The sequence below is a fragment of the Eptesicus fuscus genome, chromosome 18, assembly GCF_027574615.1.
Source record: "Eptesicus fuscus isolate TK198812 chromosome 18, DD_ASM_mEF_20220401, whole genome shotgun sequence".
In the NCBI taxonomy this organism is placed as follows: Eukaryota; Metazoa; Chordata; class Mammalia; order Chiroptera; family Vespertilionidae; genus Eptesicus; species Eptesicus fuscus.
The window spans coordinates 53,711,687-53,734,503 of NC_072490.1; the positions used below are offsets into that span (position 1 = coordinate 53,711,687).

The 22,817-nt window shown below is 39.9% G+C and overlaps 1 protein-coding gene across 1 annotated transcript; it reads left to right on the plus strand.

Moving 5' to 3' along the window:
• Positions 1–6,230: 6,230 nt before the first annotated feature.
• Positions 6,231–15,305, plus strand: KBTBD8 (kelch repeat and BTB domain containing 8). Its single transcript, XM_008146268.3, has 4 exons — positions 6,231–6,246; positions 6,837–7,047; positions 10,668–11,782; positions 14,674–15,305. Exons 1-4 carry the CDS (start codon positions 6,231–6,233, stop codon positions 15,135–15,137), a joined length of 1,806 nt encoding a protein of 601 aa, XP_008144490.2. The 3' UTR covers positions 15,138–15,305.
• Positions 15,306–22,817: the final 7,512 nt, after the last annotated feature.

Here is a 22,817-nt window from a genome sequence, read left to right on the forward strand (position 1 = left end):
TCTCCAGGGTTTTATTTAACTATATTTTTAAGGCATTAAGCTGAACACTTGATCTTGCAGGTTACATTAAGGAGAAGGAAACCATACTCATTCTTACATCTCTTCAGGTACTGAGGATGCTTTCCCAAACCCTGTAGACTTAACTCTGTGTGCTATCGTCAGGATCAGCTAGCTGATATTAATAATAGGAAGAGAGCAAAGGGGAAGCCAGACGTTGAGAGCATGGTCATCACATGGAACCACAGGTCCATTCCTTGCAAATCACTAGGGGAAAGGGATCAAACAATGGGGAAGATGGCGCATGCACAGTGAAGTTGGGGTGACGTAGGGAAGGTGCCTGTCTGTCAGCCTCGCCTGGGAAAAAGGTAATTGGCTAGGGGTAGAGCTACTTCAGATGTGCAAAATTTTGAGAAGTTAAAATCTGCAGGCAAAGGAGTTCTCTCTCTTGCTTGTTTGCTTTTGCGCTCCTGTTTCTCACTGGCTCTGGAGCCCACACTGGCCCGTACACTAGCCCACCGTGTGGCCTTAGCAGCCTCATGGCCCATGGCCACTGGGACCCCACACACAATGGCCTGCAGCCATTATAGATTGTTATTATTAATCTATAATAATAAAAGCATAATATGCTAATTAGACTGGACAGCCCAGTGACCTTCCAGACGTCATTCCGGACATCCTTCTGGACGAAGCCACAGTGGGGGTGGCCAAGGCAGAGGCGGTTAGGGGTGATCAGGCAGGCAGGCAAGTAGTTACAGGCGATCAGGCAGGCATGCAGAGTGGTTAGGGGGCAATCAGGCAATCAGGCAGAGGTGGTTAGGGGCAATCAGGCAGGCAGGCAGGTGAGTGTTTGGGGCAATGAGACAAGCAGGCAGGAGAGCGGTTAGGAGCCAGTGGTCCCAGATTGCGATAGGGTGTAGGCTGGGCTGAGGGGACCCCCTCACAAGACCTCTAGTAAATTTATAATCCCTTATCACTTTTGGCCTCGTGTGTTCCTCCTTCAGTGATGCTAACATTATTAATTCACAAATTGCCACAAGCTTTGTGGTTTTAAACAACACAAATTATCTTATAATACTGGGTGTTAGAAATTCTAAAACCAAAAGTGTTGGCACACTCCACTCCATGATCACGTCTCCTTTTACTGACTTTGACCTTTTTTCCTCCTCTTATAAGGGCCCTTGTGATTGCACTATCCACCTAGATAATCCAAGATACTGTCCCCATCTCACAGTCCCTAACTTAACCACATCTGCAAAGTCTCTTCTGCTCTATCAGACTACTATACACCGGGCGGCTTATACACAACAGAAATTTATTTCTTACAGTTCCGGGGATGAGGGAGTCCAAGCTCAAGGCATTGGGAGATTTACATAGTCTCCAGGGAGGGCCACTTGCTGGTTGTCTCACTGCGTCCTCACAGGTGGAAGCTCTCTGGAGTCTCTTTTATAAGGGCACTAATTCCACTTGTGAGGGCTCCACTCTCAAACCTGACCACTTCCCTCTTAAAACCAATGGAGATAAGGTTTCAACATGAATTTTGAAGAGATACAAACATTCAGTCTCTATTTATATCTACCTATCTATCATCCACACCTATTGTTTTTAGTATTAAAAATATAGCTTTGTACAATGCCTGCCCAAAATACAGGTTGGGTGTAGGGTAATACGTACATATTTTTGAGAAATCTAATATCCCCGCCACTAGTTTTACAGTCTCTTTTTTCACATATATGGTAATTTTCAAATACTTAAAAGACAAATTAATGTGTTTTAATATCCAGTATGATCAAATTCAGTTATTCCCAAAGTGCAATCTTCTAGTTATTTCCATGTTGAATCTTTACATCACCTCAAAGGGAATAAAAATGAAAATACAACAAAGGTCAGTAATGTCTAATCAGTAAGCCTGATGTTAACATCTATTTAGAGTTTTGTATTTAAAAGAAACTAAATCATGTGAACTATACAAGGTTCTAGAAATTAAAACAACATTTTTTAAGTATGTGGTGTTATATTAAATGTATATTAATACAAATTTTTTGCTTTATTTTAGGCATTAACCCAGGCAATACAAAAGTCTTCAGCAAGGAAAAGTGTCAGATTTTGTTGTAGCTGTAGCCTGAGAAAAATAAACATATAAGGATGTCACTTGCTAAAAGGGAAGAGGCACAGGTATTCTCTCTTTACTTTCATTTTCTATAGCTCTAGTCAACTTCACAGCCTATGCCGGGACTGAACAGGGAAAGTGGAAAACGACAAAATCAATTTGCAGAAGTGAAGTCCTATTTTCTTTCACACCTTCTTCATCAGAGCTGTTATCATTCTTGTGTTGTGTGGTATTATTTCCCACAGTAGCCTGGGCACAACTGATAATTACTAAAAATGATTATCTTAAAGTGGAAGCAGAAAAAATAATCCAAAAAGGCCACTGGGCAATTTTCTCATTTTCCAAAGTTGCTGCTTTCATAATCCTTCATCTGTGCTAGAATTCAAATGTAAAGACCTTTTTACTCTTAAACAACCATGATTATAGCAACCTTCTTTGCTTCTGGTTCCTAGATAATAAATGTTAAAAGAATAAAACTCTAAATGTCTAATTTGAGATAAATATAATCCTTAAATGTTCTGGTTTGCTTTTTCAATTTTCATCCTTACTAAATTTTACTTTAAACTGTGAATATTTGAGGAAGTTACTTCAGAGGACAATATAGTACTTAATACTTTAAGAAGAAGAAAACTGGTTTACTTTTGTTGCTGCCTTCCTTGAATGACAGGTTTTTATTAAATTTCAAATTAGATCTTTTAAAAAACAAAGCTGTAGCCTTTGGCTATTTAGTATTAACCCTGAAACCACTGGTGCAATTTCCACATTCTTCTACTTATTCTGTTTTTTAAAAATGCATTTCTAATAATGAAGAAGTCTTTATTATGCAATGCAATCTGATGATAGAATGAGTCATTTACAGTGCCACATTAACGGCAGCCTTGCAATTTCAACTTTGCTTTTTTCTATTTATATTTAAATTGGTCTTTGATTTTTTGTATTCTGTCCACCCCAACTTCAGAAATTTTTGTCAGTCAAAAACATCAGAAAACTTTTAGTTAATTAAACAATATTTCAAGTCTCTTTATTAACTAGGGGAGAATTAAAAAGAAAATTGGCCAAGTTTCTTAGGTTGAGATACACAGCTACAACAAAATCAAAACACAAAAGAAAAATCTCTATTTTTACAGGTTTGAATAGGTTGCTAGATAAAATACAGAACACCCATTAAATTTTAACTTCAATAACAAATGATATTTTACTTTAAGTATGTCCCAAATAAGTGTGGAGGCCCACTAGCTCAGGGAAGGCCTGCCTGGCAGCCTTGCAAACTGAGAGACCTAAAGTAACCACAAAGAATGCACTGAAATTAAAATTTTTTAAAACTAAAAAGCAGTTTATGGTGGGTAGTCATGTCCTAGGCCAGTATCTTCCCTGACAAAGGTCAGTATCTACCTTAACTGAGCCTGTATATTGTCTTTTTGTATCTACTAGAGGCCCGGTGCACGAAGATTCGTGCAAGAATGGGCCTTCCTTCCCCTGGCTGCCAGCACCGCCTTCGCTCTGACCAGAGCTGCCTTTCCGCCTTCACTCCGGCCCGGAGCTGCCTTTCAGCCTTCCCATGCTGCCCAGAGCCCTGGAGCTGCTGGAGTGGTGCAGAACGCCTGTGTCTCCTCCCACACACACCCTCCCCACCACCCCACCACCCCTCGTCCCCTGCTCCTGGCCACTCAGCGCCTGTGTATGCAAATTAGCCCATCTTTTTGGGGGGTTAATATGCATACTCACTCCTGATTGGCTGGTGGGCATTGAGAAGGTATGGTCAGTTTGCATCTTTCTCTTTTATTAGTGTAGATGATAACATATCGTTGATGTCAAAGTAATTTCCCTTTTTCTGGACCCCTCAAAGCAGAGGCACACTGCAGATACCACAAATCTCCTTATTGTTATTAATTGTTGACTGTTAGTTATCACGCATCCACCTAACTAAAAGAAGTATGTGTCTATCATCTTACTTTTTATCCAATCGCAGAGGTTTCCCTGCTTTGCTGTCTCCCACCTCCCTAATCTATCGCCAATGGATTTCACGGAACCCACTTAGTCTCCTCTTTTGATTACAGTGTATAAAACAAGGTGCACAACTGCCACTCTCTGGAGCATTACTTCAATCCGCTGAGATTTTGCTTCCCAGCAACTGTCAACAGTTTTGCTCAAATAAACGCACAAAAATTCTTCACAAGACTGAATATTTCCTATGTTAACAAGCATGTCCTTTATTTTTATTTGCTAAATCTGGCAACCATAATGACTAATGCCATTTTTTTTTCTTAATACCATCAATATTGTAAGTGAAACCCTACTATTTCCATAAGTTAGAGAGCAACTCGTAGAAAAGGGAACTTAGAGTTATGAGTAACAAAAGCTAAATCAATTTTTTGATTCCACCCATGCAGCACTGTGCAAGCAGAGTGCTCATTAAGGAGGGTTATAAGTGCTTATCAACAGCCATACATCCCAGCCCCAGGAAACACCAATTCTTAACTCACAGGGAATTACATTTTTCTAAATGTAACGCTACATTTTTTAGCAGATCAAAGGGAGAGAACTGGATTGTTTTTCATCATTTTATCTCTTTCTTCATGACAACTTAAATTCCAAAATGCTTCAAGTTCAACGGTTTAATCTTTTCTGTGTAAGAAAAACTACGAGCATGGACTAATTACATCTCTACTAGAAATTTCTTCCCAATTCACTGATAATACTTTGTTAGATTTCAAAGGGCTAGAAATAGCATTTCCAATGTTAGCTCATTTGTGCCTGACATTTATTTTTTAAAATATTAAGTACCTGTAAGGTACCAGACACCCTTTTAGATACTAGAAACACAAAACAAGTAAATCAAAACATGTCAACAGTAAAATTTCTACTTCCTTTCAAAAGGCTTGCAGCTGCCCTAACCGGTTTGGCTCAGTGGCCTGCAGACTGAAGGGTCCCAGGTTCGATTCTGGTCAAGGGCATGTACCTTGGTTGCGGGCACATCCCCAGTAGGGGTTGTGCAGGAGGCAGCTGGTTGATGTTTCTCTCATCGATGTTTCTAACTCTCTATCCCTCTCCTGTCCTCTCTGTAAAAAAAAAAAATTAAAAAAATCAATAAAATATATTTAAAAAAACACACACAAAAAAAGAAAAAAGCTTGGCGCCTAGGAAGCAGAAAGAACAGGAAGTATTATTCCCAATGTAGAGGTGAAGAAGCTAAGTACTCAAGAATTAAAGGGTCCCCTCTAAGGCCCCATATTCAGTAATCCTCCCTGGCTCCAGGCTCAAGGCAAGCTCCAACATGTCTTCAAAGGAAATCCCACACTAGTACCCTAACTCCTCCAGGTACCTGGCAGTCCACGTGCTCTTTAAGTGGAACAGGTGTTCTCTGAGCGTCCCAGGAAAGCAAGGTGTGAGTGGGAGTTAGGATCCCAAGCAGCCTGGTAAGCAGACTAAGCTGATCTGAGGAAACCAGAGCACTGGGCCAAGGCGATGCCATTGCAATTGGGTGTCACAGGTGACTCATCAGAGGTGGGTGCTTTTGGGCCTCCTGATATTTTTCTGCAGGGTGAGGTGTCAGATTTCCTTCGCACCTTTTGGACAACATCGCTCTTGTCCATTTCCACATTTTTCTGGTTTCACAGCCTGCTTTCATACCGGAAGCTAGTCATTGGCAGGAGATTTAGGGAATGAAGAACACGATTAAAAAGACAAAAAATGAGTCGGGGCCCTGGGAGAGGCCTAAAGTGGGGAAATTTGCCCTTTAAGAGCTTCCCCTACCCTAGCCCCTCAGAATGACAGCTCTCTAGGCTAGAGGACTACCTCTCCTGGCAGGCGCCGCGCGCCCCAAGGACACAGGCTGGCTGCCGCTTCGCTCTCCACCTCCTCCAGAACCAACCAATAGGAATCCCCGGCTTTGGTCTCCACCCGATCCGGACCACGCGGGAGCGGGGGCGATAAAACTACATTTCCCGAGACGCCTTGCGCATGTTCTGACCAATCAACGCCCGGAATTCGGAAGCTAGGGGCGGAGCCGGATGCATAGACCACCCCATTGGCTAGGGGAAGCATAGAAGAGCCGGAACCCGGGAGCAAGAGAAGCGAAATGACATTTCCTCTTTAAATAGCTGGAGCGGGGCCCCGTGGAGAAATGGCCGCGTCGGCAGGTGGGTCGTATCGTGGCTAGCGAGGTGTGTTGCGGGGGAGGTGGGCCGGGGCCAGGCTCGGGCTGGGAGCTGTGCAGGTGGCGATGCGGCGCAGGAGAGAAAGATGGAGAGGTGAAGAGGGATGAGGGGAGGAGATGGATGGCGTGGAGGGCGGTGGGCGGTTCGGTCGGACGAGGATGGGGAGGCCGGGTACCCGACGCCGGTCCGACCTTTCGGGCGGCGGTTGAAGCGGTACTGGCGGCCGCCGCCTCGCGCGTCTCTGGGGAGGCGCGTGCCCGCGGCGCTCGGCCGGGACGGTCCGGCCGTTCGGTCCGCGCGGCCCCGCCGCGAGCGCGGGCTGCGGGCTCGCCGGGCTCCGAGGCGCGCGCGGGCCGGCGCGTGAACTCGCCTCGCAGCTCGCCTCCCCCAGGTGCAGCCTCGCGGCCCCGTTTGGTGGTGTACACATATGCACACATGTGTTTCCGTACGGGAATAAAAGACGCCAAGCAAGCGAACACACCATCACACACACACACACACACACACACACACAAACCCACGACGCCGTAAGTGGCCCCGAACTCCTTGTGGTTGTACGATTTTTCTCCTAGATTTAAATAAGTCTTCCCCAACACCGCACGGGATTCCATCTGCAGACACAGCCAGCGATGCCATGGACCCCTTTCACGCTTGCAGTATTCTTAAGCAACTCAAAACAATGTTCGATGAAGGACAGTTGACAGACATTGTAGTGGAAGTGGATCACGGGAAAGCATTTTCCTGTCATAGAAACGTTCTTGCTGCAATCAGCCCCTACTTCAGGTATGACGATGGGGGGCCCTCGGTCCGCGCCCCGCCGAGCTCCCCTCCCCTCGCACTGGCCACTTGATTCCTGTACTGACGCGCCGCAAGGAAATGAAACCCATGCGTTTGTTTCCTGAGAAAGGATAACAGGCCCTATTTTTGTCTTCTTGTTTTTGACTTGTCGGATTCTTCTAGCATTCAGGTGTTTGTGTGTGTGTGTGTGTGTGTGTGTTGTGTGTGTGTGTGTGTGTGTTTTAAGTTAGTATGTTTCTGTCTGTCTGTTTCAGATAAATGACCAGAAAGTCTGAATTGTGCTGCCCAATATGGCAGCCATTAGCCACATGTGGCATCGAAGCCTTATTTAAAATTAAACACAATTAATAACTTCAGTTCCTCCGGCACACTATCCACAGTTAAAGTGCACAGTAGCCACATGAGGCAGTGGCTGCCACATGCACAGCCCAGAGAGGGCACTTCCATCCCTGAAATGGTATTGGGCAGTGCCGGGCTAGAATTGGTTCCAAACATTTATCCATGATGCATATGTCTTTAGTGCATGTAACTCTTTTAGGGTTTAAAACATAATAACCTGTTCTTTTGAAAAGAAACTACTATTAATAGATTGTTTTAATGCCTTGTGTATAAAAGCAGTGAAATAAAAATAAGTGAAACGTAGTTTTCTGTGTACCTTATGCCCAAGACTAATAATTATTTCCAAGATTTCAAAGCATTTTGAAGCTAAGTTCTCATTTGCATTTATATCCATCTTTGTATAAAACTTTGAAAAGTTATTTTTTTTCCCAATGTCCAACATTTCTGAGTCCCTGTTTCAATGTCAAACAGTTCCTTATGTGTACATGTCAGCAATGATATCTGGATGGTGGGCAAAAAGTTAAATTTTAAAACTGGAGTCTAAAATATAATTTCACATTCTAAGAAAAGACCAGTGATAAAGGCAGCTTCCTGCTTGAGTTTAAATTCTCCTTTTGTTTCAAATGCTTTTTTTTTTTTAAAGCCATTCAATGTCCAATAATGTGCATGAATGAACAGGAAGTAATTTTCTCAACCACACTGTAAGTGCTTTTTCCTTTTGAAGGTGCTTACCTTTATAGGGCATATGGCAGTGTCGTGTTCCACGTGGTAGTTTCTGGTTCCTGTTTCTCAGAACACAGTTAAATATAGTCACTTCCCCCTCATGCTTGTGATGTAACCATTTAGACTTGCTAGGGTAGGTCATTGGACTATTAAGTATTAACCGTCACGAGGCAGTGAGCTGGAAAGGAAAAAAAAGACACTCATACACAAAAATTATGAAGTTTGGGCTGGTAATGGAAACTACTGGTGAGATTCACTTATCCAGACTATCCATTAGATATGGTTAGGATCTTTATGCATAAAAATATTGAAATAAATGTCATAATTAAATACTCATCAAGCTCTGGGCTAAGCTTACTTTGCATATATTGCTTTATATCATATTTAAAACTCTGTCTCTGCATAGTTGTTATTCCCATTCTACATTTGATAAAACTGAGGCGAGGGTGGAGGTTAAGTGGCCTGTCTAAATTGTCTAGGAAGTGGCAGAGGTTGGATTTGATTCCAGAGCCAGGCTTCTTAGTCACTGTATGGCTTTTAAGGAACAAGAATGTGGGTTCTCTTTAAAGCTGCCTTTCAGGAATTTTTACTGTATAAGATTTAAATAGTTTTTAAAAACCCAAAACATTGAACTTCAAAGTGAAAATGTCTATGCCTTACTGAAATATTATACTGTCTTATATCATTGAATGTCATAGTTTTAAAATTAGTTTTGAAGACCTAGACAAATCACTTTAAAAGAAGTATGCTTCAATATAATTTCTAAGAAATTAGATATCCGAATTCAAATGAAGATATTTGGCTAGAACACTTAAGGATGAGGTTTTTTCTCTTGCTGGTCGTTTTTGTACAGAAGTTTCTGGCACAGTGCAGTTGCCGCTGTGAAATCTGGAAAGTCGTACTTAATGGTTTCTAAGTCTTGCATCACTGGTGGGAGAATTAGAATAGCTTGGAATCTGGCATGGCTGTTTCATGGTCCCAGTGACTTCTCAGAATTAAAATTTCTATTATCACAAAGGCTTTGCTGCTCAGGGTTTGTGTGACCAAGCGCTCCTGCTTTACATAGCGTTTACATAAAGCACCTGTTAGAACCCAGGAGCTCGTCAGGTGTCACACGCTCCTGTTGGGAGCCCAGCCTGCTCAGGTCAGCAGCGGTTCCCATGATAAAGGGACCTGGACCAGAGCTCTCCTTTGGGAGCTAATCTGTGCCTAATGAAGGGCTTTATTTTTATCTTAATTGGTAACTGTATCGCTGAGTTTTTCAGCACCTGAATTGAAAACCAGCTCATACATTGGAACATCTAGTTCTCAGTCATCAAAAAAAGCCTAAAATTTACATTGTAGAAGTGAAAATAGACTCAAAGATGGTTAACCCAGGCAGCAAGCTGGGTCCTTGTGATACCTTGTGTACCTCCAGTATTTCTCAGATTGCATTTTTAAATTCATTTGATTTCCAAAGGACTGGAAATCTTCCTTAGCATGACACTCAAATTAACCTGGGAGGTGTCTGGGTCTGTGTAGTTCACTTTATCCCCAATGTTAGGTCAGTTTTTTTCAATAGGCATCTAGTCAGCATCTAGGCATGCAGCCTCTTTGTGAAAAGGCTTTAAAAGAGCTTTTGATTTGATTTTTATATTTTAATTTTAAGAGCAGCTTTGAAAGAAACCTTAAAGGAAGAAAAGAAATACAAATAATGTTTGTAAATAGCTAATACTTAAAGAGCCAAGCTTTGGCTATTTAATTTTTTGGCCAAGAAAGGCCTATAAATGCACAGTTTAAAAAAAAAAAAAAGCTTGACCTCAAAGGCAAAAGTTTGGGGTTTAAAAACCATTATCTCCAAGAATCAGTTAATTCCTAAATTCTCTTTAGAAGTAGACATTATTATCAGCCTACCATAATCTTTATTGATACACAGATATAAATAGGTAAAATATGGTAACTATGAGAATATTAAGTATATTTTTTTAAGAAAAGGTTTTCAAAATGTCCAAGGATAAGTGAAGCTCTGTATATTCCTTATGAATAAATACAAGTAGGTAGAAAATAAAGAACTTATGAAGAGCGATTTGTTTTTTTCTAAGCTGAAAATTTTAAAGATATATTTTGGGCATGAGTTGCCTTGTAAATTTTTCCTGGGACATGAGAAGTTTTGCTAGACAGTCTCTGTATGCTAATGCATCACATTAACACCCTGTAAGTGTTAAACTTTCTGACTAGCCTGGGGATTTAAGATCTCAAGTCCCTAATGCAACTTGACCAGAAGCCTGGGTAGGAGCTCTAAGGAATAGAAGGTGTCCTGAAATATGTTGTCTCGGAGCTGGCATAGAGTGGACTGATCCCGATAAGATTTTCGAGTTTAGTCAGACTGCATTCTTCTGCTCGATGAGCAACTTTAATCCCCATTCAGAATATCAGGAAACACATTAGGAGATATTTTTCAGTTTCAAGGGTTATGTTTGTGGTAAATTTATACTGCTAAATATTTGCCACCATAATTTTTATTTATAGCGCACATATAATATTAAGTACTTTTTCCTTCATAGATCCATGTTCACTAGTGGCCTTACAGAAAGTTCTCAAAAAGAAGTTCGAATAGTCGGTGTTGAAGCGGAATCAATGGAGTTAGTGTTGAAGTATGCCTACACCTCCAGAGTTGTTCTGACAGAGGCCAATGTTCAAGCCTTGTTTACTGCAGCTAGCATCTTCCAGATTCCTTCCATCCAAGACCAGTGTGCTAAGTACATGATCAGTCACTTGGACCCACAAAACTCTATTGGGGTCTTCATCTTTGCCGATCATTATGGTCATCAGGAACTCGGATATCGATCAAAAGAATACATTCGTAAAAAGTTTCTGTGTGTCACCAAAGAACAGGAGTTTCTCCACTTGACAAAAGACCAGCTGATAAGTATACTGGACAGTGATGATTTAAACGTGGACCGAGAGGAGCATGTTTATGAAAGCATTGTGAGGTGGTTTGAATATGAACAGAATGAAAGACAAGTGCACCTTCCAGAAATTTTTGCCAAATGCATACGTTTTCCTCTAATGGAAGATACCTTTATAGAGAAAATCCCCCCTCAGTTTGCACAGGCTATAGCCAAAAGCTATGTAGAGAAGGGACCATCCAATACTAATGGCTGTACGCAAAGACTGGGAATGACTGCATCGGAGATGATCATATGTTTTGATGCTGCCCACAAACACTCAGGAAAGAAGCAAACAGTGCCTTGTCTAGATATAGTCACAGGAAGAGTGTTTAAATTATGCAAGCCGCCAAATGACCTGAGAGAAGTGGGGATTCTTATATCACCAGATAATGACATTTACATTGCAGGAGGATACAGGCCCAGCAGCAGTGAAGTATCCATTGACCATAAGGCAGAAAACGATTTCTGGATGTATGACCATTCCACCAATAGGTGGCTATCCAAACCATCCTTGCTTCGAGCCAGAATAGGCTGCAAGCTGGTGTATTGCTGTGGTAAGATGTATGCCATTGGAGGGCGTGTTTATGAAGGTGATGGGAGAAACTCACTAAAATCTGTGGAGTGCTATGACAGCAGAGAAAATTGTTGGACAACTGTTTGCGCAATGCCTGTTGCAATGGAGTTCCATAATGCTGTGGAATACAAAGAGAAGATCTATGTTTTACAGGGTAGGTGCCTAAGTGGCTTAGTTCTTCATGAAAGGGTAGCAGGTAAAGTTGTCAAATTGTGTTTTACTTATGTTCTTACTGTGTTTTGACATCATGTGGAATAAGTATTTTTGAAAGCATTCTTTAATAAGTAGTAGTTTAGTATTTTTGGAGGACTATTTCAGAGCTGTTTTTAAGACTTGAAACAAGAAAGCAAGGTTGATACATGACCTTTTTTTGCTCTTCAATAACATATAATCAGGAGATGTAGCAACTATTCTTTCTTATGGAACTTAAAGATTAGTTTAAAAGAGAAAGAACAAAGCATTAACTAAGGTTATATTAATCAATTACCCAAGAATTTTGTATAAGCTTTATGATTGCAAAGGTTATGAAGAGTTTTAAATTATAGCCTTCCAATTTTAATTTCAGTGCAGTTTATTTTACCTTCCCTGATACGTTTTTTTCACTGGAAACTTTGAGATGTCATCTTTTTCTTACTTTTAACATTATAAATAAGGGAATATTCAATATACTTAGCTTTTTAAAAGATTTTAAGTGATATCGGAGAGGTAGAAAAAGTGACTAGGTGAGAATAAATAAGACATTTGTTCCAAGGTTCTGATTTGAGAAAACTAATGTTTTCCTTGTGTTTGGGTTTACACATTTTAGTTGTTTGAATGTTGAATGCAATGTCAATAATACCCTCATCCTTATCTCTCCTCTGTGTTTCTTAATTGTTTACATATGAATGTTTTCTGTACTTACGACTTTAATAAAACAAGAAAAAAGGGGCAACTTTTTTGTAGATACACATGAGTTTTAAGTTCTTATCCTATTGTTTTCTTTAAGTTATGTTCTTTGCTCTAATCCTTTATTTGACTTACATTTTCCTAGCAAAGCTTGAACTTATATATTTAAAGTTCAGTAAAAGTTAATTCTCCAGGAATAGTACTCTCTAGTGCCTTATTTTAGGTGAGAAACACAGGCATGGTTTAGGTTTGTTGGTCTTGCTGAAAACTGGAATATAAGAATGGATGTGTAATCTATTGAGTGTGGTTGTATAGGTTGTAGCATCCAATATGATGAAGCTCTCTTTACATGTATTTTGGTCTTACTGGCTAACCAGTTAGTCGATCAAGATAGAATTAATTGTAAGACACTCAATTGGAAGGTAAAGGTTGTATATTAATATAAATACTAAAGCAAAGTAGCATTGAATTAATGGAATTTCAGGGCTGGAATGAACATTGTTTGATCCAAGATTATATTTTATATAAGAGGAATCTGAGGATTTTCTTAACTGCCCATCATTGCTTTTAATTGATTAAAGTGGATTTTAGATTATAAAAGTCAACTTTCTTTTATGTATCATCTTTGCTTTCCACAAGAAATTTGTAGAAAGGTAGTACATGTTAGAAAGTTTTAATTCCTATATTCTTTACTAAGAATCCTGTTAGAAGTTCATTATTTAAGGGCAGGTGATGTGCAAGTGAAAGCAGGGAGTTTAACAAGCTATTTTAAGAAAAACTGAAATCACAGCATCATTATTAAGTAGACAGTTAAATTTGTAGATCAGAGTAAACCTAGTTCAAAACAGTTTTCAAGGAGAAGCTCAACTTAGAAGTAGGTATTTCTAATCTAAACAAAGCCTCTTTATATAAATAAACTTGATATGAGTAGTCAGAAGCTTATGTAGGTACTATCTGTAGTTATTGTTGCTTCATTTAATCTGTTCATAACGGGTTCAGATTTTTATATGAAGGATTTTATAGAAATGTTATAATTAGCTAAACTTATAAATCTTCAGTAGTTGAATTCTTTCAGACATTTTAATATTAGCAGTCTGACTCAGCACACCCTTTTATTGTTAAAATAGAATTGAAACAAATTCAAAGTCACCTCTATAAACTCTGTGTGTGTTTTCTATCATGTAAAGCATGTTTTCACCTCTTGAATATTTGTCTTTGCATTATGGCAACATTAAAATGAACACATAAGTGCACCATAGACACAAATCTCAACAATTCCATGTACTATCTTCTAATTAAATAATGAGCAAATAAATTTATAGTGGCTTATTCATGATCAAGCTATATATATACTTTGACCTCACTGGCTAACCATCTATAATAATAAAAGCATAATATGCTAATTAGACCGGATGTCCTTCCTGATGAAGCCAGGGCTGCGAGGGAAGCCCAGGTCCCGGGTACCAGAGGGAAGCTGGTGCTGGCAGCCAGGGGAAGGAAGGCCTACTCTTGCACAAATTTCGTGCATCGGGCCTCTAGTTAGTAATAATGATTTTGTAGAGCTGGCTTAAAATAAATTTTCTGAAATATATAATTGGATAGAATAAATGGAAACAAGATCTTTTTTTAAGTTTTTTAGTTAATTTCAAAGTTTTTATTTATTAATTTTATATAGAGGAAGGAAGAGAGGAAAGGAGAAAGGGAGTGAGAGGAAGGGTGAGAGAGAGAAAGAAAAAGAGAAATTTGTTGTTCCACTCATTTATGTATTCATTGGTTGCTTCTTGTATGTGCCCTGACTGGAGATTGAACCCACAACCTTGGTGTATGGGGACAACACTCTAACCAACTTTGCTACTTGGCCAGGTCCAAACCAGGGTCTTAACTATTGTTCTGCCATCCAGCCAAAATAACTCCTCACCTCTCCCCATTATGAACACTCCCAGTTCAGGTTGACTATAATATTCTGTGTTATGTTGTGCCATGGAACAAATAAGTTTTAGGCTATTTTATAAATAATGTATCTCTGGAGATTATAAAAGCAATATTTTAGAAAGTGAAATATTTGAAAAATTATGTTCTTTAGTCTTCAACATACAACCAAAAAGAGACATGTAAATGTACATATTCTTGTTTTCTCTCTCTCTCTTTTTTTTTTTTTAGGAGAATTTTTCCTCTTCTATGAGCCTCAAAAAGACTACTGGGGTTTTTTAACCCCTATGACTGTGCCTAGAATCCAGGGCTTAGCCGCTGTATACAAAGACTCTATCTACTACATAGCTGGAACCTGTGGAAATCATCAACGCATGTTTACTGTAGAAGCCTATGACATTGAGCTAAACAAATGGACTCGTAAGAAGGACTTTCCATGTGATGAATCCATCAATCCATACCTTAAACTGGTACTTTTCCAGAATAAACTTCATTTATTTGTCCGAGCTACTCAAGTGACTGTTGAAGAACATGTCTTCAGAACCAGCAGAAAAAATTCTCTTTATCAGTATGATGACATCACTGACCAGTGGATGAAAGTATATGAGACCCCAGATCGGCTCTGGGACCTCGGGCGGCATTTTGAATGTGCGGTTGCTAAACTCTATCCTCAGTGTCTTCAGAAAGTACTTTGAGTAGCCGGCCTAGTGAGCTCACTGACATCTACTGCTTGCGGAAACTTGTCTTTCAGTGATACAAGACGTGCTGTCAGTATTTAAGAAGGCTGAGAGCTTGTGCACGGAGTGAGCGCTCTGAAAGATTACAGTGTAGGGAGGGATGTCTTTTCATCCTTATGATGTTTTCATTTCAGTAGCAAAAGGTAACAAAGTGCAATTATCAGCTTTTTTTTCTGGTATAAAAACAATCATTTTCATTCTAGGATTTTGTGATAGTCTCTGAGATACCAGATGAATTAATAACTATGCAGTCTTATAAGAACAATTAGGTATTATTGGTTAGAGTTATCCAAAATAGTTTGATGTGACTTTTTATTTTAAATACGGGTAAAACTCTGAGGCAATATCACTAGAACTTTAGCTGTGACCTATCCAACACAGAGAAGCACTAACTTAGATTCTCATTTTATATATGTGTGTGTGTGTATGTGTGTATATGTATATGTATATGTATATATATATATATATGTATATGTATATATATATGTATATGTATATATATACTGCTTCCAAGTGTACGGAGATTTAATTGTGTTCTGTTATTAGAGTAGATCGAAGGGAAAAACAAATCATCTCAGAAAGAACTTTCAGTCTAATTATTTCATATTTCCCATATAGCTTTAAATTAAGCTGAAGTTTTAAAGTAGCTGTTTTTTGTTGATAACTTTCTCAAGTGCTAACACTGTCTTATTTAAAAAATCCTGAAAAGGGTTCAAATTCACAGGTGGCTGGTGCTAGTATAAGTTCATTCATGTATATAGCTAAGTGGATTTAAATTGTCTGAGCCTCTGCTTACCTTTCAAGTTGGTACGTGAGTTCTGTGGCCATCATACTTTACTGTTGAACTCTTGTGATTTCACAAGATTCTCTACTTACATGATAGCAAGATATGGCCAGTCATTGGTCTAACTCAGTCTTAGAATAGTGAGAAGATTGAACATAGTTTGCACTAACACGGGCCATTTTGTTACCTGACCTCCTTTTCCATCCTCTACTTGTCTAGTCTTAATCGGTACAATGAAAGGTAACTTATTTCTGTTCTGCACAGAGCATAATGTGAAGTTTTATACCTACTTTTAAAATTCTGTTTTACAGAAACAAAACTCCTGCAGTGGTTGAATTTAATGGCTTTTAAGTTACATGTGACAATTAAAACCTCATTTTCTTTTTAAATTTTGCACTTAACAGTGATAAATATTTTTACGTTGAAAACTTTGCTCTAGCTGAAGGTGACTGAGAAGGAAAAGAGTGAGTGAGTAGGACCATAGCATTATAGGTACTAAATCACATCTCATATTTAACTGATGAATTTCTAACAATCAGTTAGGAACATTCACATAAAGGATAAACCAACTCATTCATAATACCTTAGGAAGATATTTGAATCAGTAACTTATTTTTTACTATGCCTAGAATCATCAGTAAAGGTTACAGGTATAGTGCAGAGTCTGTCCTCAACTAGAACATTTTGATTTTCTTAAAGAAAACAAATTGGCATGGTTTGTATTAGAAACTCTTGTATAAATTGTGATGTGGTACTGTGAAACAATTTTAAAACATTGCCTCTTTGCATCACATACCTCGTTTTTCAGAAACTTTCCAAACTTAGACCTCTACAGTAGGAAATGTTTTCTGAAGAATTCAAAGTAGACAGGATTTATAGAATTAACATTCTAAAATCTAGCCTTGTGAAGCTAGATATGTGGTTCTTTTTCTTACTGGCCTTGAGAATATATAATCTCTTTATAAACTTTGTCAACCAATAACCTTTTTTTCTTCCCCGTTTTTCCTTCATCTTCATGCTGTTTGGGAGATATTTCTATGATTTTTTTCAAGCATCTTTAAAGTGTTGCATTGCAAAGGAGAGGAAAAAAGACAAAAGTAATTAACTTTTGCAAAAGATGTTCATGTAATTTATTTTTTGAAAGCTTTATTGAGTATCTAAGATTTCCTGATGCTTTTTGACAATCTTCTGTATTTATTTAGGAAAAATAAGTTACTTGAAAATATGACATAGAACGCTGAGTTAGTAATTTACATGTGCCGTGTGACCAATACTAGTAGGAGTACAACATGCTGTGGTCCCACAGTAGGTTTTTTTTCTATTGATCTGCACAACAGTTGATCCTTTTACTATAAAAATTTATGTTGAGAGTGTGATCTAAGTATAGTGTGTCAAAGCCAAGGTTTAGAATTTGCTATGGGAATAGAAGATATGTTGAATTTTGTATGAATAACTATTTGTTTAAATGATATAACTAGGATACTTTGCCACTTTTTAAATGATTTGGATATGAAACTAAGATGACTAATATGTGTGGATATATGTTTAGATAGTGAAGGTACATTTGCAGAGTATGTTGAGAATATAAGTAAAATGCACAATGGGACCGAAGAATTAAATAAAATAAAAGTCTAAAATATGCCTGTCCCACTTTAACTTTGTTTTTGCATTTGAAGAATGTATGTAGCACTTTCCTATATATATTTTTAGACATTGAAAACTGGACTTGGTATAACTATATTATAGGAAAGTTTTAATTGTATTCTTTAGTTTCCCATCTTTGTTTTCTGTTATCCTGCAAAGTTGATGCATAAGTATCAAGCTCATCTCATTGGTGCATGAGAAAAAGTGGAAGTGATCCGCAAGGAATCAGATTCCCTGTGTGAAGCAGTTTAAATGTCATTCAATGTTCAGTGCTCAGGTATGTAGTAAGTACTGTAGTCCTTTGAGGGCAAATGTGTAGATATTTTTAAACATTTTGCCATAATTGCACAGTTTTTTGCATTTTTACATGATGGCATTGTTTCTTATAATAAAACTTTTTTCTGATTGAAAACTTCCATTGTAAACTGACCTCTGACTAGTGAATTTGCAGAATGAATATTTGGTGAAAATCAAGAAATATCTTATGTCATGGTGGACTAAAATGAGATTTTAATCTACCAAATATTTGGCTTCTGGTGCATAATGAGCTAGTTAATATCACCTTACATAATGCTCGTTAAATTCTAAAGCAAGCTCACTTATATTGGTAACACCTTTGTTCCATTTGTTCTGGCCTGACCTCTTATTATTCCACTCCTCTCTCTCACATTTCATATCCAATCCATGAGAAAACCCTCTTGCCTCTTCCTTTAAAATACACCCAGATTCTGACCAGTTACCACTTGCACCACTGTCACAGTAGCCTAAACTAGCCTACCTTGTCTACTTGAATACATTGGCTAGTCTCCCGTTGATCACCTTTGAGCCCCAGTAATCTATTCTGTTCTCCACACAGTAGCCAGAGTGATCCTGTTGAAATGTAAATCAGTTATATTCCTCCTGCTCAAACCCGTCCAATGGCTTCTCATCTGCCTTTGTATGAGAGCCGGACTCTTTTCTTACATGATTTACACCTCCAGCCCCACCTCTTGGACCTCATTGCCATTCCATCAGCTCACACTGCTGTTCCTCCCGCATACCAAGCCTTTCCAACTCATTTATTCAAGTCTATTGAAATTCCATAGAGGCTTCCCTGACCACTTTATGTAAAATAACACCTTTCTTCAGACTCAACCCCCCACCGTTACCACCTGTTTTTTATTGCTTTCTTTTTCATATATCTTCCCCCACTGAGGTGGAAGCTCCATGAAGGCTAGGAATTGGTTTTGTTCATTATGTACCTCAGATCAATGCCTATGGTATACGAGGTAGTCAATACATGTTTATAACAAGAAATGAATTTTCAGGTAAGTCTTAAAGCAACCTGAAAAGTGGTAGGATTGATAATATCTCTATTTTATCGGACAGGAAACACAAAGACAAAGTGAATTTCCAAAGGGGCTCACCTGGGATGAGAATCAGGATTTCCACTTTCACCTTAACCTAGTTCCTACATGCTACATTAGTTCCAAACAAAATTGATAGGAAAGGTAGATGGGTTGCATCTTGTGTTTAATGATTACTTTTTGTGAGTCCCAACTTTTCTCCTACACTATTATTTAAAACTAGTGTCTCAGTACACAAATTCATGCACATTGAAAGGAAATTACTTAGAAAAAATATTTTATTGCTATTCACCCTTTCTCTAAAATAGAAGTGTCAAATAAATTTACGATCGACAATGACAGATGAAACACACACGTGTTATTGGTGCCAGCGAGAGCTCTATATGTATCTCACAAGTGCGAGTCAACATAGCCTTTTATACATATAGAATAAACTTGCTTAATTAGACCTGCTTTCTGATTTAGCTAAACTTTTTCTAGCCCAGTGAAGCACCCCAACTTCTCTTTTAGGTAATTGTCAGCAACACAGCAGTAAATATCAACATGAAGCAGATTGTTATTGTAGATCACACAGGGAAAACAAAGTGTGAAATATTTAACTGTAGTAGTGTTTGACTATATTCTGTGCAGTGAGAAAACCTGAAGTCATTTTCAAGTTCCACCATTTTTTACTTCTTTTTGGTTGGGTCAAGTTTCTAAACTTTCTAAATCTCCATTTCCAGCTAATAAAAAGAAAATAGAATTCTACCAGGTCTCCTATCTACCTACTCCAGGAATTCTGTGAGGATCAAATGAGATGAAGCACGTGAAAATGCTTCACAGACATTTGGTTAAAGTGTAAAATGTTTGCACCTGGCTATAAAGCAAGTCTTGTTCCTGGGCTGAAGAAACTCCAAGGAGGCTAGTCACTAGGGAGATGAAGCCGGGCGTTGCTATGTGATGTCATTACCTGGCGCCCACAACAACCATTTCTGGGCTGGGCTGTGGGCCACATTTTGCGCCATGGGCTCTTGGCAGCATTGGCTGCAATTTGGTGGGCTGTCGCTCCGGGGTGGTGGCAGGGCCTGCGTCCCACTTGGGGGAAGCTGAGTGTTGGTTTGTCCATGCCAGATCTGCAGTGCCGTTTCTATTTAAATGGCCAGTGTGCATCATGGCAGCCCCTGAGTTAAGCGGCTGCCCCCTGGTAGTCAGTGTACATCATAGCTACCAGTAGGATGGTCGGATGGACACTTAGGCTTTTATATATATAGACTAGAGGCCCGGTGAATGAAAATTCATGCACTGGAGGGGGGTCCCTCAGGCCGGCCTGGCCCTCTCACAGTTTAGGAGCCCTCAGGGGTGGGAGGCAACCCAGTGATCAGGGGAAAGCGACGCCCTATCACACCTCTGCTGCTGCCACTGCCATCAGCGCAAGCCTCAGCCGGCCCTGGTTACCTGAGCCTCAGGCGGCCCTGGGTGACTGGGCAGCCGCCATCAGAGGCTTGCCTGTGCCTCGGGCTGACCCTGGGGGGCTGAGGGGACTGGGTGCTGCCATCTTTGAGGGCGGGGCAGTCAATTAGCATATTCCCTCCTTATTGGCTGTGGGCGCTGCCATCTTTGCGATGGCGTGAGGGTCAATTAGCATATTCCCTCTTTATTAGATAGGATATTTACTGTAGTTTAACTGTGGTTAATTCTCAATGAGGGAGTAGATGAGGTAGGAAAATACTTGCTCTTTGTTGACCCACTTACACCCCACCATCATGCTAATTATGAGTTCTGTCTCAAGTAAGTTGAAGAGAAACAAAAAGAAAAGGCTTGAGAAATACTAATTTAGACTGTAGTCATGCACCACATAATGAGTTTTCAATCAATAATGAGCTGATTATTCAATGGTATTCCCTTCCTATATAATAAAAGGCTAATATATAAATCAACCGGACTGTGGAATGACCCGTCGCTATGACATGCACTGACTCCCAGGGTGCAGATGCTCAACACAAGAGCTGCCCCCTGGTGGTCAGTGTGCTCCCACAGGGGGAGTACTGCTCAGCCAGAAGCTGGGCTCACAGGCTGGCGAGTGCAGTGATGGTGGCGGGAGCCTCTCCCTCCTCTATGGCAGTGCTAAGGATGTTCGACTATCGGACATCCCCCGAGGGCTCCCCAACCGTGAGAGGGTGCAGGCCCAGCCTCTAGTAAGATTATAATGGAGCTTAAAACAATTCCTACCACCTAGTGACGGAGCCATTTAATATCACATTACAACATATCACTCTCATGTTTATGGTGATGCTGGTGTAAGCCTGTGGTGCCAGGCATATAAAAGTATAGCACATACAATAATGTACAGTACTTAATACTTGATAATGATAAAAGATTATGTTACTGGTTTATACATTTGCTATACTAGTATTTTTATTCTAGAATGTACTCTTTTAACTTATAAAAAAGTTTTGCTGTAAAACAGTATGCCATTACACCAATAGCAGCCTCATGAATCTCCTGGTTAGCTTGTCTCTGGGTGGTATTATTTTCTCTTATGCTTGATTTAACCTGATACTGTTTTGTTAAGTTACATTGCTGCATAGGCTTATAGCCTAGGAACAACAGACTATACCTTTAGCCAAGGTGTGTAGTAGGCTATGCCACTCTGGTCCATACATTCTCCTCATAAGCAAAACTGCTTTTATCAAGGTCAACAAAATGGATGCTGTAAATTCACTCTTCATTTTTCTATCCTCCTCTTAATTCACAGAAGTGTTTGGCACCATTGACCACCCTCTCCTTTCTGAAGCCCTTTACTTACTGGGTTTCTGGAACCCCACTTTGTGAATGAAGATGCCCTTTGTACTGTCCTCTCCTTACCCTCCTTTCTGGGCTCCTTCTCTCCCCAGGTCTGCTTCTCTTTGCTGTTCTCATCTGTATCTTCTCTTCAGACCTCATCTATGCCTATGGCATTAAATATCATTTTGCATACCAATGACTTCCAAATTTGTATTTTCAAACCAGACCTCTATTATTGGCTCCAGGCTCATATCCAACTCTTGTTTGGTTGGTGGAGACATCTCAAACGTGACATCCTTGAATTCTCCTTTCCATCATTCCCCAAAAGCTCTACCTGCAAAAGGCCACTTGTTCTGCCCACTCCTCTCCTCCACATCCTCCGCCTCCATCTATAGCAGTTCCTCGGACTTGCAGTTTTGCTTTCTGCAGTTTCAGTTACTCACACTCACCTGTGGTCTGAAAATATTAAATGGAAAATTCCAGAAATAAACAATTCGTATGTTTTACATTGTGTGCTATTCTGAGTAACATGATGAAATCTCTCGTCATCCTGCTTCATCCCACCTGGGACACGAATCATCCCTTTGTCCAGTGAATCCATGCTGTATATGCTACCCATGCTCAAGGCTCCTATATTATGAACTTTGCTCATGCTGTTTCCTGTACCTGGAAACTTCTTGCTGTTAGAACTGCCCCCTGCCCCTCCCCGAATCACAGCACCATGGACTCCTGTGAAGTAGAACAAGTAATAGAATCCTTGTAGAAAGAGGCTTCCCTCTCCCTATCTGCCTGGTCGAGCTATTCCTGGCCGAGTGGGCACCTTCCTAAGGCCAGTAGTAGGTATCATAATGGCATGTGCAGCCTCATTCCAGGAGCAAGTCCCACTGGCATCATTCCAGGAGGAGGAGGGCCATTCATTGGCATCATGGGAGCCCTCACCCCCCCGCCCCCACGGAATGCTGGCATTATACCAGGGTGAGGAGGACCCAGAAAACTGGGGGAGGTGGGATGAGTGCTCCTGCAGCAGGAAGAGTGGAGTGGAAGGTATCTTTCCTGCTACAATTGTTTTGTCAGGCTCCGAGCCTGCTCTTCCACCCATTT